Raw genomic sequence first — 11,978 nt, 5'->3', positions numbered from 1 at the left:
AGACAAGAGAATCCCAGCCATAATCCAAGTAACTTGTGTAGTTGCAGATCTGAATTTGAGAGGTTTCAGCACTTCCTCTTTGTAGGCCGTTATAAAAACAGGAAGCTTGCGTATCAGGAAAGAACAATTCAGCTTTCGCCTGTAGTTATTCGCCGATGTCTTGTAATCACATGTTGTTAAACTTTATTTAGAGGTGAAATCTGTAACTTTTGCCTCTGGGACTCCAGATCATGGCTGACACTTTAGAGAATAACTCCGAATGTCCTTCATCTGCCAAGAAAGAAGCTTCAGCAGGGGGTCTGAGCATGCTGGAGAGCTTGATGCAAGAGAACAAGGAGGATGATCATGTTATGTTTGAAGACTCTGTGTTTGCTGGACATCTGCAGGATGGACTGCACAGTCTTCGGCTGGAGGACAGTTTAACAGACGTCAGTCTCCACGTACAAGGCCAGAGCTTCCAGTGCCATCGCGTGGTCCTTGCTGCAGCCAGTCATTATTTCAGGTCAGTCAGTAGCACGTTTAGGTCATTTGATGTGATGTGCAGAGAAATGAGTTTGCTTGCTTGTTTGTTTTTTTAAATGAAAGAAAGAAATAGAGAATTGTGTTTCTAGTGCAGATACAGATTTTTAAGTCTCAGTTTAATTTTTATGCTATTTGTTTTTATATTTTACAGAGCAATGTTTTGTAATGACTTGAGAGAAAAACATGAAGAAAATGTAAATCTTAAAGGCCTTGATGCTGACACCATGAGTATTCTGTTAGAATACACTTACACCAGCAAAGTCACCATTACCAAGGACAATGTTCAGAAAATGCTTGAGGCAGCCAGCCTTTTTCAGGTTTGTACTAACATATTTTCCCATATGAACGCTAACAGGACTTCTAGTATGGTGTATCTGTAACACTGTTTCTGTAAAGTATAATAGTTGTATGTTTCGTGCTGGGTACACATGACATTCATTCCACTTTTTCCTTCCCCAGTGCAACATTTATGGTATTTTGTAAGGTTTTTGTTTTTGTTTTGTTTTTTGGAGAAAACCAGCTCATGTACCAAGCGTAACAGGGAAGTGAAAAAGTGCAAATGAACATTGTTTACAAAGAGGATATTTTTTCCATAACAGTTTTAGTAGTCACAAGATGTAGCTGGGTGGAGTCATATGTTTGCTAAATATAATTGATGTAGCTTTTATATCATAAACTATTTGCACAAACCTATATGTATAATGAAATTGTTGCAAAGTCCAAATTTGTTATCAGGCTATTTTAGATTATTAAAACAATTAAGCATACATTTCATGTAAAAAGTTAAGTTTTATTTATATAGCACCTTTTAAAACAATGTTTACAAAGTGCTTTACAGAAGATGATAGTGTTCACTATACTTTCAAAAGTTTGAGGTCTGCAGGTTGGTTAACAAAGTCTCTTATTTAGCATAAAGCTTATTTACTTGATCAAAATACAGTAAAAACATTAATATTGCAAAACTCCAGTCTTCAGTGTCTCATCCTTCAGAAATGTTGATTTGGTGTTCAAGAAATATTTCTTATTATCAATGTTGTAAAAAGGTTTGTGGAAACCCTGATTTTTTTCTTTTCCAGGATTCTTTGATGAATTTTATTTACTGTCGCTTTTGATCAATTTAATGCATCCTTACTGAATAAAAATATTCCTTTCTTTAAAGAAAAAAATTACTGACCCCAAACTTCTGTAATGGTAATGTCCATAAATGTGTAAATTCATAAAAAAATTGTGTTATGCTCTATAGTGACCTAAAATTTGATCTATGCTTGCAGTTTCCACGTATAGTGGACGCCTGTGCCAGTTACTTAGCAGAGGCCCTATACCCGGAAAACTGCGTGGGCATCCTGCATCTAGCTGACGTCCACTCGCTGGAGTCTTTGAAAGCCCAAGTCCATGCCTACATTATCCAAAACTTCTCTCAAGTAGTGGAGCATGATGAGATCCTGGAGCTTCCTGCAGATGTGTTGGTCAGTCTGCTTCAGCATGATGACCTGGGGGTAACAGAGGAGGAGCAGGTGTTTGACGTGGTTATACGTTGGGTCAGGGCCTGTGAGGAGGAAAGGCGGGCTCTGCTGCCCCGTGTCCTCACACATGTGCGACTGCCATTGTTGGACCCATGGTACTTCGTAGAAAAGGTGGAAGGAGACCCGCTTATCCGCCAGTGTCCCGAGGTGTTTCCACTGCTGCAAGAGGCCCGGGTTTATCACCTCTCAGGGAAAGAGGTTAGTTTGACCAAGGTGACCTTTCTTCTCAATGATTATTGTCATGCTGAAGTGATCACAAGACAGTTCATTAAAACAGGAAGTGAAATACAAGCTTAGGAATTATAACAGTGCGTCATAAAGACATGGCAAGGCTTTTTTGGAGGAAGTGTATTTCATAAGTGGTTTTCGTCCTTAGGAGTATGACGGCAGGGTATAGCTAAAAATTTCCCAATTTGATTTGATTCCCAAGCTCGATTCGTTTCTGACTTCAATCAATTTGGGCATATTTACGTCATAATGTCCACTTTGCTTACGTAGGAAAGAATTAATTGGAAAATCGTTTAAAAAAAATTCTTCCCAAGACATGAAAACCTACATTTCAGGCCTATCAGTCACCAAAATAAAACATTTCACACCCTCTAATATTTTGCATCAACTGAGACTGTGTTAAATCCTCTTGGTTTATAGGTGATCTCGGAGCGCACCAAACCAAGAGTGCGGGAGTTCCAGTCGGAGGTGTTTATGATCATTGGAGGATGCACAAAGGAAGAGAAGTTTGTATCTGAAGTGACCTGTCTTGACCCACTACGCAGGAGCCGCTTAGAGGTCGCAAAACTTCCAAACACGGAGATGGAATCTGAGAATGAAAATAAGAAGTGGGTGGAGTTTGCGTGTGTCACCTTCAGAAACGAAGTCTACATATCGGGTGAGAATCGGTACATGAGAAGGTGATAAAGTGACAGTAACTATGTAGTTTGCTTATTTGCATGGACGCTGATGTGCAATAAATTTGTAAAAACGCATGAATTATTTTAAACTTAAAACAGGTGGCAAGGAAACATTGCATGATGTGTGGAAGTATAATGCATCACTAAACAAATGGATCCAGATAGAGTACCTCAGCACAGGACGCTGGAGACACAAAATGGCTGTTGTTGGAGGAAAGGTGTATGTTTTGGGTGGCTTTGATGGAACTCAGAGATTGAACAGTGTTGAAGCCTATGATCCATTTCATAACTGCTGGACAGAGGTGAGTTCTGAAGACAAAAAGGGATGCACTAACGTTCAAAAGTTTGGGGCAGTGTATATGCGTTAATAATATTTATCTCAGGACAGGTCATGTAAACAGACATCCACTATAAAAGTCCATTTAAAAGTCTTAGCCATTCAATATTGAATCGTTGTCTGAATCATAACCTTTCAGTGGATTTATGATGGTTATTCGATATAGACTGACATTTTCATTACAAATCACATCAGTTGAGTTTTTATTTATGAGTTTTTAATTCTCTTTCCAGGCAGCGCCTCTCATGCTGAGTGTAAGCTCCTTCTCTGCTGCCAGCTATGACAAATGCATCTTTGTGATAGGCGGAGGCCCCAATGGCAAACTAGCCACAAACAACATGCAAAGCTTTGATTCCCTATCAAATAAATGGAGCTTAAAATGCCCAATGCCAACTGAGGCCAAATGCACAAATGCAGTGACCTTTAAGGACGCCATATTTGTTGTTGGTTTGTACCTTTTACATTTTTTGGTCTTGATGTTAGAGCTTGAAAAATACCAAAAAACTACCCAGCTGAGATTACTGCAATGCTCTGATGATTGAACTGTTACTTGTTCTAAAATAAAGGTGGAGCGATGAAGGCCTTGTACTCCTACAGTCCTCTTGAAGACTCCTGGACGCTGATAATCCAGCTGGGCTGTGAGAGGGCCAGCTGTGGCATTGCTGCCTGCAATAACAAGCTCTTCATCACCGGTGGCCGAGACGACAAGAATGAAGTGATTGCTACCGTTCTTTGCTGGAACCCGGAGGCAAACAAGTTGACTGAGGAGTGCGTGCTTCCACGTGGAGTATCTCACCATGGTAGTGTGACTCTCAGGAAGTCCTACACACATATACGCAGGATAACGCCTGGAACGGCCACCGGATGACAGACGCAACCGCTTCAGAGACTACAATCATACTAGATGATTAACTCTCATATCATCAAACATTTTCAGGAACCATGTAACTCAGTGGCCTCTACATTGATACTGAAAGTGTCCTCTTTTGACATTTGACCACATTTTGTCAATGCAAAGAAACACTTGCACTTTTAAAAGTTAGAGATTTACAGTACAGATTTTATACATAGACATTTTATACATATATATTTATTCAGTTGCAGTTAATAACATTCTATTCATTAACATTGTCCCATTACGTATAATGAACACAATATGTGACCCTGGACCACAAAAACAGGGTCAATTCTTTGAAATTGAGATTTATACATCATCTGAAAGCTGAATAAACAAGCTTTCCATTGATGTATGGATTTGTTAGGATAGGACAATATTTGGCTGAGATACAACTATTTGAAAATCTGGAATCTGAGGGTGCAAAAAGAACGAAACATTGAGAAAATCGCTGTTAAAGTAGTCCATTTATTTTTTGTGGATTTTTTGTAGCTTTTGCTGCATTCACTCACAAAAATAAATGTTTTATATATTTAAAGTTGGAAATTTACAAAATATCTTCATGGAACATGATCTTTACTTAATATCTTAATGATTTTTGGTATAAAAGAAAAAATGATCATTTTGACCCATACAATGTATTGTTGGCTATTGCCACAGATATACCCGTGCGACTTGTGACTGGTTTTGTGGTCCAGGGTCACATATGCAATTTACTAATCTAGGGTAATGTTAATTTCAACAAACTAACATTTTGAAACAATGAAAATATGTACATTTCTAAATATATTTTATTGATCTTGTTAACGATACATGCATGCATGCTGTTTTTTGTTTAATTATTGACCTACATTTTTTTAATAAAATACGTCTTCTGTTAAAACGACAGATTTCTTCTTAGTTTTTTCTTTAGTCTGCTTAAAACTTGCCCCTTACAATCGACTGCAAGCTCACATTTAGATCTACCTCCATTCAATTACCAACCGATAGAACCAAGTGTCCACGCAACATTTTTTCTTTTTATGATAATCCATTTCACTCAGATGCATGACACAATATGGAAGAACAAATCTGACTACTTGTGTTATATCACGACTTTGATGAGAGTTAATGCTATTACAAATTAATACAATTTAACAACAGTATATTAATAAATTAACCTAAATTATAAAATGTCTCACACTTATAAAATTATAAATGGCTCACATAGTTCACATTATCATAGCTAATATAGATTAATGATTTGAACTTCAATGTAGTTACCATTGATTCTGCTACATGGTCTAGATAAGATATGTTACACTGGTTAACAGGTTTTGTTTTACCAATACTTCTGTAAAAATATCCAATAAGTGTTAGATGCATTCCATTGAATTATGTTGAAGCAATTCAATACAAACAACAAAGTAAAAACATTTTTATAACATTTTTATTTTGTGAAGAGATGAATACAAAGTCTTCATGACATCATAAAAATAAGCTTTATATGTACAGTGCACAAACACAGTTGTGCATTTGAAAAATATTTAACATACACAGGACTCAGGACTGCTCCTTCCTGTGCAAATGTGATCCCTGATTTAGGCAGATATTTAGCAGTCTGTTGTTCACTTTCAAGTTTACGGTAAAACACAATACATAAAAAGGCACCACTACCTTGCTTAAATCAACTCTACGAGTCAGTCAGAGATGCAAGAACAATAACATTGAGAAAACATCCACTTCTTAAGGTTAACTCTTGGAAAACTGTGTTGAAGCAAGCATTTTTCCAATCTAATGTTTAGTCCTGTTGTCCAGTGCCATCACAGTTCCATTCAGTTTCATACAGCAGTGCCGGGTGTCTCATTTACTGTGTCTGCTGTGTCCAGAATGTGACCTGCTCTGGTGTTTGCTTCTTCCGTGATCACGCGAGCGGTCGCGCTCACGCTCGCGATGGTCCCAGTGGTGACTGGTGGCGCGATCATGCTTGTGTTTCACGTAGTCGCGGTCACGGCCTCTTTCGCGAGAAGTGCTGCGAGTTCTGCTCCGTGATCTCCTCCTTTTGTTGCCACGCCGACTAGACTCGCTCTTTCTGTCTCGCTCCGTCCTGAGTTGCGTAACTGGCGAAACTCTGCGACCTTTGTGTTGCCGTGGAGATGGGCTGTGGCTGCTGTGAGAGCTGTACGTTCCTGAGTGGCTCCTCCGACTAAGGATAAGAAAACATGTCAGCAAGAGAAAATGAAAGTCGGATTTTGAAAAAATCCTCCTGGTGTACAGGTGTAAAATATCACTTCATGAAGTGAAACTGCATGTTGTAACTTACTGTCGGTGTGGAGAACGAGACTGAGACCGTGATCTTGAGCGAGACCGGCTATGGTTCTTGCCATTCTGAAACACTTTTCTCTCCTTTTTCATGCTGCCATATAAAGAAATAAAACAAAACAAAATGGTAAACAATATAGTATAGTACAGCAAAACAGGGGCGGAACGCAGTGTTGTTTTTGCTACCTAAAACTATTAGAAATGGTTTGTTAAATAGGATTAAATAAAATAGATGAAAAACAAACTTAAATGAAAATTAGAAATGTTGACGGGCAACTATCTGAAGTAAAAAGTTTAAAAAAGAAAATTACTAACTCAAAGTAAAACATAAAAAATTGACAAAGCACATAAAATTACTTTTAAAAAAAAGAAAGATAAAATAAGCTTTTTTGCTTAAAAAAAAAAAAAAGTGTAAAATCTTTGCTTTTGTTGAAAAGACAGCCACAAAATCACAGCAATAAACCACCAAAAAAGGACCTCAATTTAGAATTTTTTTATGATTGACTTCCAGAAGGTGAAATTATTCATTAAAGATTAAATTTGGCATCAGTATAGAAACAGCTTCACATGAAATTACATAACACTTCAGTTAAAGAACAGGAATACTTAATGATTTTTTTTTTTACCGTCACAGATATGCTAGTATAATTCGTTGACATGTCACCCAGGCAAAATATATAGTGTAGTGTTAAAAATAAATAAATATAATTTTAGCTGTACTTGATATAGGTGGTGTATATTAAAATACTTACCCATTCAATGGGCTTTTGGCAAACAATTGTCTGTTCTCAGACCCCTGTACTAGTTTAGAGTTTGGCGATTTTTCTTCCATCTTCACTTCTCTTGGAGAAGCTGGAAAAGAAAACACTTTTAGATGCCTGTGAATTGACAAGTACTTGCAGAAAGCTTAATCAGTACTGCTTGGTACACTGCACGATTTAAGTCCTGATTTTTACTCGCTGACAGTTTTGTAAAAATCAGAGGCAAATTGGTGTTGTTCACGCGAGTGACGATCACGTATTGTGTATTATCAAATATGTCATCAGTGAGAAGCACAGATGCATCCAAAATCGAATATTACCCTACTATATAGCATGCGAAAAAACAGAGTATGTCCAGATTCATAGTTTTCGAAAACAGTAGGCGAAAAGTCCCCGGATGACCTACTACTTCCAACGAGATTCTGAAGAGCACATTTCGATGAGATGCTTTACTATCCCATGAGGCCACGGGACAGGATTTCTGAATGGCAGTAAAGCGATGCAACTGATGCTGGTAGGTCCCATGATAATGACAACATGGCAGAAGTAGTATGTATGAATGATGAAGTAGAATCCGAAATTCGTCATTCAATAATAAATCTCTAATAAATCATGAATCGGTTAGTCTTGACTGGCAATGCGATTCGCCTCCGCCAAACGGTTTCGATCAGAGTAATCAATGTGAGAGACTTGAGAATGGAGTGGAAGCACCTAGGTGGAGCTGACAGGCAAAACTACTGACCTGTTCAGGACTTCAAGTGCAGGTCAGTTTCATCTGTAATTGTAAAATAGGCTAGTTTTGTCTTTGTTTACTTGGTTAAGCATTAAACGGCTAGCAACTGTTAACAGTAGCACCCCATTATTATCATCATTCAAAATTTGTAGTAAAATTCTGGTTATACAAATGGTAATCAATCCGCCAAAAAACGTGGTCACTATACTTTTAATATTCGTAAGGGAAAAACATGACTCATGATAATGCAATAACATGTTCAGTATTAGGATTTTTCATGATGTAATTATTGTACTAATTCTGACACAGGCAATACCTTATCTTGTTTTCATAATTGTTGGAAGCCAAAAATTTAAATCGAAATCGATTTAACAGATTAATCTATATTTAATTTATACAGAGAACACAATAGTGTTATTTTACATTTAATGATTACATTTCTGTACCCGAGTACTACTGTTAGACCTTACTTTATTTGTAACTTTGTTATATTGTATTTATCTAAGCTTGTTATTTGTTTATTTGTTCTAATTTTATTACCGATTGTTCACTTGTCTTTAATAATGTTTAATTATTAAAAGATCTTTTCTGTGATACTGAAGTACTTAACACTTACCGATCCATGAATCAATGCAGACAACATGAATCAATGAAGAAAACATGAATCACAAGCTTCTTGCGTGCATAATTTTAACAAGAAATCAAGCCTCACGCATGATCTTACATTATTTCCTGTATCACTTCTTGCACGTTTGGTTGTGAAATGCATTTTGTAGACCAGACACATTGTGTAATGTGCACACAACAGCAACTAAATGGTACCGCAGACAGTTGTATTATGCGAGAAGAACAGCGATCTGACGACTTTGAAAATTGTGCAGCTTGTACCCGGCATAAGAAAATGCAAACAGAAACAAACTTACAGGGTTTTGATGCTGGGGAAAATCCACCAATGGCAGCGAGAGCTGGTGTGAGACTGGGATTCTGTCCTTTGGCTTTTAGTCTTGCCTCCTCCAGGGCCACCTTCCTCTTTTCCACCTGTTTTTCAAGCTGTTCACTGACGGGCTGAAAGATGGATAGAGTATTAACAACAGCATCTAAGAAAAATCCAAGTAGTTTATTAAGTACAAATAAAGAAAGTCAATATAATACAAATCTGTAAGTTTATTCAACTTAAGTTACCTTTTCCCTAGAATAAAGCTTCATCGTGCTAATACATATTTCTTTGATGTTCTCCTTAGTAGCACCGAAAAGAAGATACCAGTGTGGTTTGGAAGGAAGGGGAATCTGCGGAAATACAAAAACATTTAATGAAATAAAGAAATAGAAACAATGAAGATAAATAAAGTCAAGGACATACCTGTAACACTCGAGCAGCGAGGTAAATACAGGCACACGCAATGGTCTCAGGTTCAAACCGCACAAACGCATTGGTTCTGAGGGCATCATTCATATAGTTCCTGAAAAACATGAAGAAACACCTATGCAAGACCTGCCATGCTCTCTCTCTCTCTCTCATATGGCTTTTTCTGGAGACTCTTTAACTTTATGTCCTTTCCCTCACTTTTTTTTAAATGTAGCCATGGAGGCAATAGTGTAATCTTAAATTTGAGCAATAAAACATCTCAAATCACAAAACTAAAGCAACATGCTGAAACAAACGTGCATGTTGGCGAAATCGAAACTTTTCAAACCCCATATCAAAAAAGGTGTGAGGAGAGGCAAGGATCACTTCACGGAGGATATCAGGGGACAACTTACTGTGACAAAATTCACATGAACATGATTCATTTGAGGAAAAAAAAAAAGTAACATACTGTTTTCACTGCTAAAAAAAAATCATTTGTATTTATAGATCAAAAAGTGCACAACTAACTACTAGCACTTTTTAGAAAAAGAAAAAAGCAAATCCTGGACCCCCCAGCAAAGCCAACCTCCGCTGAGAGCTCTCACTGGATTGGCTGGCAGCCTCGAAAAGGCCAGCCAATAAGGTGGGAGGGGTTCCTGGGTCTTGTGCCTGAGGAGTTCGGGTGTTTTCTGTGACACTTACCACCATGGGCTACCCTTTAATCAAAGAGTAGAGAAAGGACAAAGTTAAACAGAGCTCTCCATAAGCCAGAACCTCAAAGATGTGCAACAAGTCAATAATGCATGACCTACAGATTAATCCTGCATTTTTATTACAAAAACAAAGGGGGGGATGCCAGAATAATGTGAGCCTATCTTACCTTTAGGTATACCAAGCTACAATGCAATTCATACTTTATAATGCAGTGTTTCCACTAAGTCCTGTTGATGCTTAAGTAGCAAACTCTTTCACAAGTTCAAGCTCTTAACAGCAAATAATGACAGCTACTAGTGGAAACACAGCACGAGTCCAACCATAAACCTGATCCAATGTCTCCTCTATAAGGGGAAAAATTTTCAAGTCATAATTTGAAGTGCATTTTCATGAGCTTCAAGGACAAAAGCACACTTACCATGCTGTTTGAACCAGCATCTGATTCTTCTCACATTCAAGCACTTGTAGGTACATTACAATGATCTGCAATAGTTGAAAATTTTAAATTCATTATTCGAATTATGGACACTATCAGGATTTTTTTAAGAGAATTGATAGCAACAAAACTCACCTTGTGTGGATGTTTGACGTGAACACAGAAGCCCAACTCTTTAAGGATACGGCGCTCTGCTTTGATCACTTGGTTCTTGGTGTTAATGTAATTTTGATCAAGGACAAGAGGGCTGCTCCTGGTAGAACACAAAAAGTAAATGGGCTCATGTAGATTAATGTTGGACATGTTATTTAAAAAAATACATTTCAATGGCATCCACATTCTCTGCTTTATTTCGTACTCTCTTTGAAGATTATACATGCTTATGACACAAAATTTCTCGCTATTTCAAGCAGCAAAAATTAAATATCTTCAAAATGGTTTCAAACAAACAGATCGTAATTTAATATATAAAATTACAGCTTTTATATAATAAACCTTTCTGGATTTAATGGTAAATAAAACCGTTACACATCTAAGAAAAACTATCAAAAACAATTCTCTAAATACTTAACAGCTTAACTAATGATACAAACACAGGATCGACTTACTTTTTGCCCTTTCCTTGTTTCAAGTGATGGAAAACATTGATCACATCCCTCACTCGTCTCGGCGATTCCTCAATCTTTGACGCCAAGTTCACACAGGCCATGGCAACAATCTGTTTTAAAGTGAAACCACACCAATTATTTTCATGACTTGCGTCGAGTCAGCTTACACATTTTTTGTATTTCTGACTTACCTCAAAGCTGTGTTTGATGTAGGACTTCGAGTAAAAGAATCGTTGAAAAAGGACTTGTCCTGTCGCCATCGCCACCTAAGTTAATCAAAATACCAAATAATACATTAAAAAGACGTTCAATCCACTTTACTTACAGTAAAGAGACACTTGTTGTATGACAACAAATAATCTGTTTTAAACTACAACCCCAAATACATTGCATGGCTCAGGCTGGCATTATCTAAATCATCTCGCTGCCAGACAAAAGGCCGCCGGGTTCAATGTGCCGGTTACGGCTAAGTTAGCTAGCTGTGCTAAGCGCATCGTTTCACACATTTGGGTAGTTAGAATTCGAACTAAAGAAATGAATTCATAGTTAGACAATAACCTGTGGCAGACGAAGAAGAATCCCGGCAGACTGGATGAGTTCGCAGCCCAGAATCCGCAGATCTGTTTCAGTCTCATGGTCGAGGCCATCGAGCATGGACGGAGTCGTGGAGAATCTTTCATCGGGTATTATCGAGCTATCGATGGCCAGAAACACCTCCGAATACACTTTATCGCCGATAAGTATGCCTTGGTTATTTGGTGGAGTGTTCAAGTGAGGAGATAACACGCCCAGAGACATTTTGATGGAGTAAATCGGTATGGTAAAAACGTAGACCTTTCGTCTGCCAGGCGGAAATGGCAACGTTTCGTAACTGACGCAATTCAACAACGGA

General features: G+C 37.8%; 2 protein-coding genes across 2 annotated transcripts; one reads left to right on the top strand and one right to left on the bottom strand.

Annotated features, from left to right (window-relative positions):
* The first annotated feature begins 96 nt into the window (after positions 1–96).
* klhl6 (kelch-like family member 6) lies at positions 97–5,072 on the top strand. Its single transcript, XM_084119608.1, has 7 exons — positions 97–502; positions 674–839; positions 1,794–2,243; positions 2,694–2,931; positions 3,053–3,255; positions 3,524–3,737; positions 3,857–5,072. Exons 1-7 carry the CDS (start codon positions 231–233, stop codon positions 4,156–4,158), a joined length of 1,845 nt encoding a protein of 614 aa, XP_083975734.1. The 5' UTR covers positions 97–230; the 3' UTR covers positions 4,159–5,072.
* Positions 5,073–5,596: 524 nt separating this feature from the next.
* Positions 5,597–11,978, bottom strand: ccnl1b (cyclin L1b). The gene is made up of 11 exons (XM_084119610.1): positions 11,645–11,978; positions 11,278–11,352; positions 11,087–11,196; positions 10,614–10,731; positions 10,461–10,525; positions 9,341–9,440; positions 9,163–9,267; positions 8,904–9,045; positions 7,239–7,338; positions 6,488–6,580; positions 5,597–6,370 (listed from the first exon to the last, which is right to left on the bottom strand). The coding sequence occupies exons 1-11, from the start codon at positions 11,882–11,884 to the stop codon at positions 6,028–6,030; spliced, it is 1,491 nt and encodes a 496-aa protein (XP_083975736.1). The 5' UTR covers positions 11,885–11,978; the 3' UTR covers positions 5,597–6,027.

The sequence above is a fragment of the Abramis brama genome (assembly GCF_963993115.1).
Source record: "Abramis brama genome assembly, chromosome: 7".
Taxonomy (NCBI): domain Eukaryota; kingdom Metazoa; phylum Chordata; class Actinopteri; order Cypriniformes; family Leuciscidae; genus Abramis; species Abramis brama.
The sequence above is the reverse complement of the archived record's forward strand: the minus strand, read 5'-3'. Positions and strand labels throughout refer to the sequence as shown.

Coding starts and splice junctions, on each gene's coding strand:
- klhl6 (XM_084119608.1), top strand. CDS start 231: ATGGCTGACACTTTAGAGAATAACTCCGAATGTCCTTCATCTGCCAAG. Junction 2,244..2,693: donor ATCACCTCTCAGGGAAAGAG/GTTAGTTTGACC, acceptor CTTGGTTTATAG/GTGATCTCGGAGCGCACCAA. Junction 3,738..3,856: donor GGACGCCATATTTGTTGTTG/GTTTGTACCTTT, acceptor TCTAAAATAAAG/GTGGAGCGATGAAGGCCTTG.
- ccnl1b (XM_084119610.1), bottom strand. CDS start 11,884: ATGTCTCTGGGCGTGTTATCTCCTCACTTGAACACTCCACCAAATAAC. Junction 11,197..11,277: donor ACATCAAACACAGCTTTGAG/GTAAGTCAGAAA, acceptor ACTTTAAAACAG/ATTGTTGCCATGGCCTGTGT. Junction 9,268..9,340: donor TCGCTGCTCGAGTGTTACAG/GTATGTCCTTGA, acceptor GTATTTCCGCAG/ATTCCCCTTCCTTCCAAACC.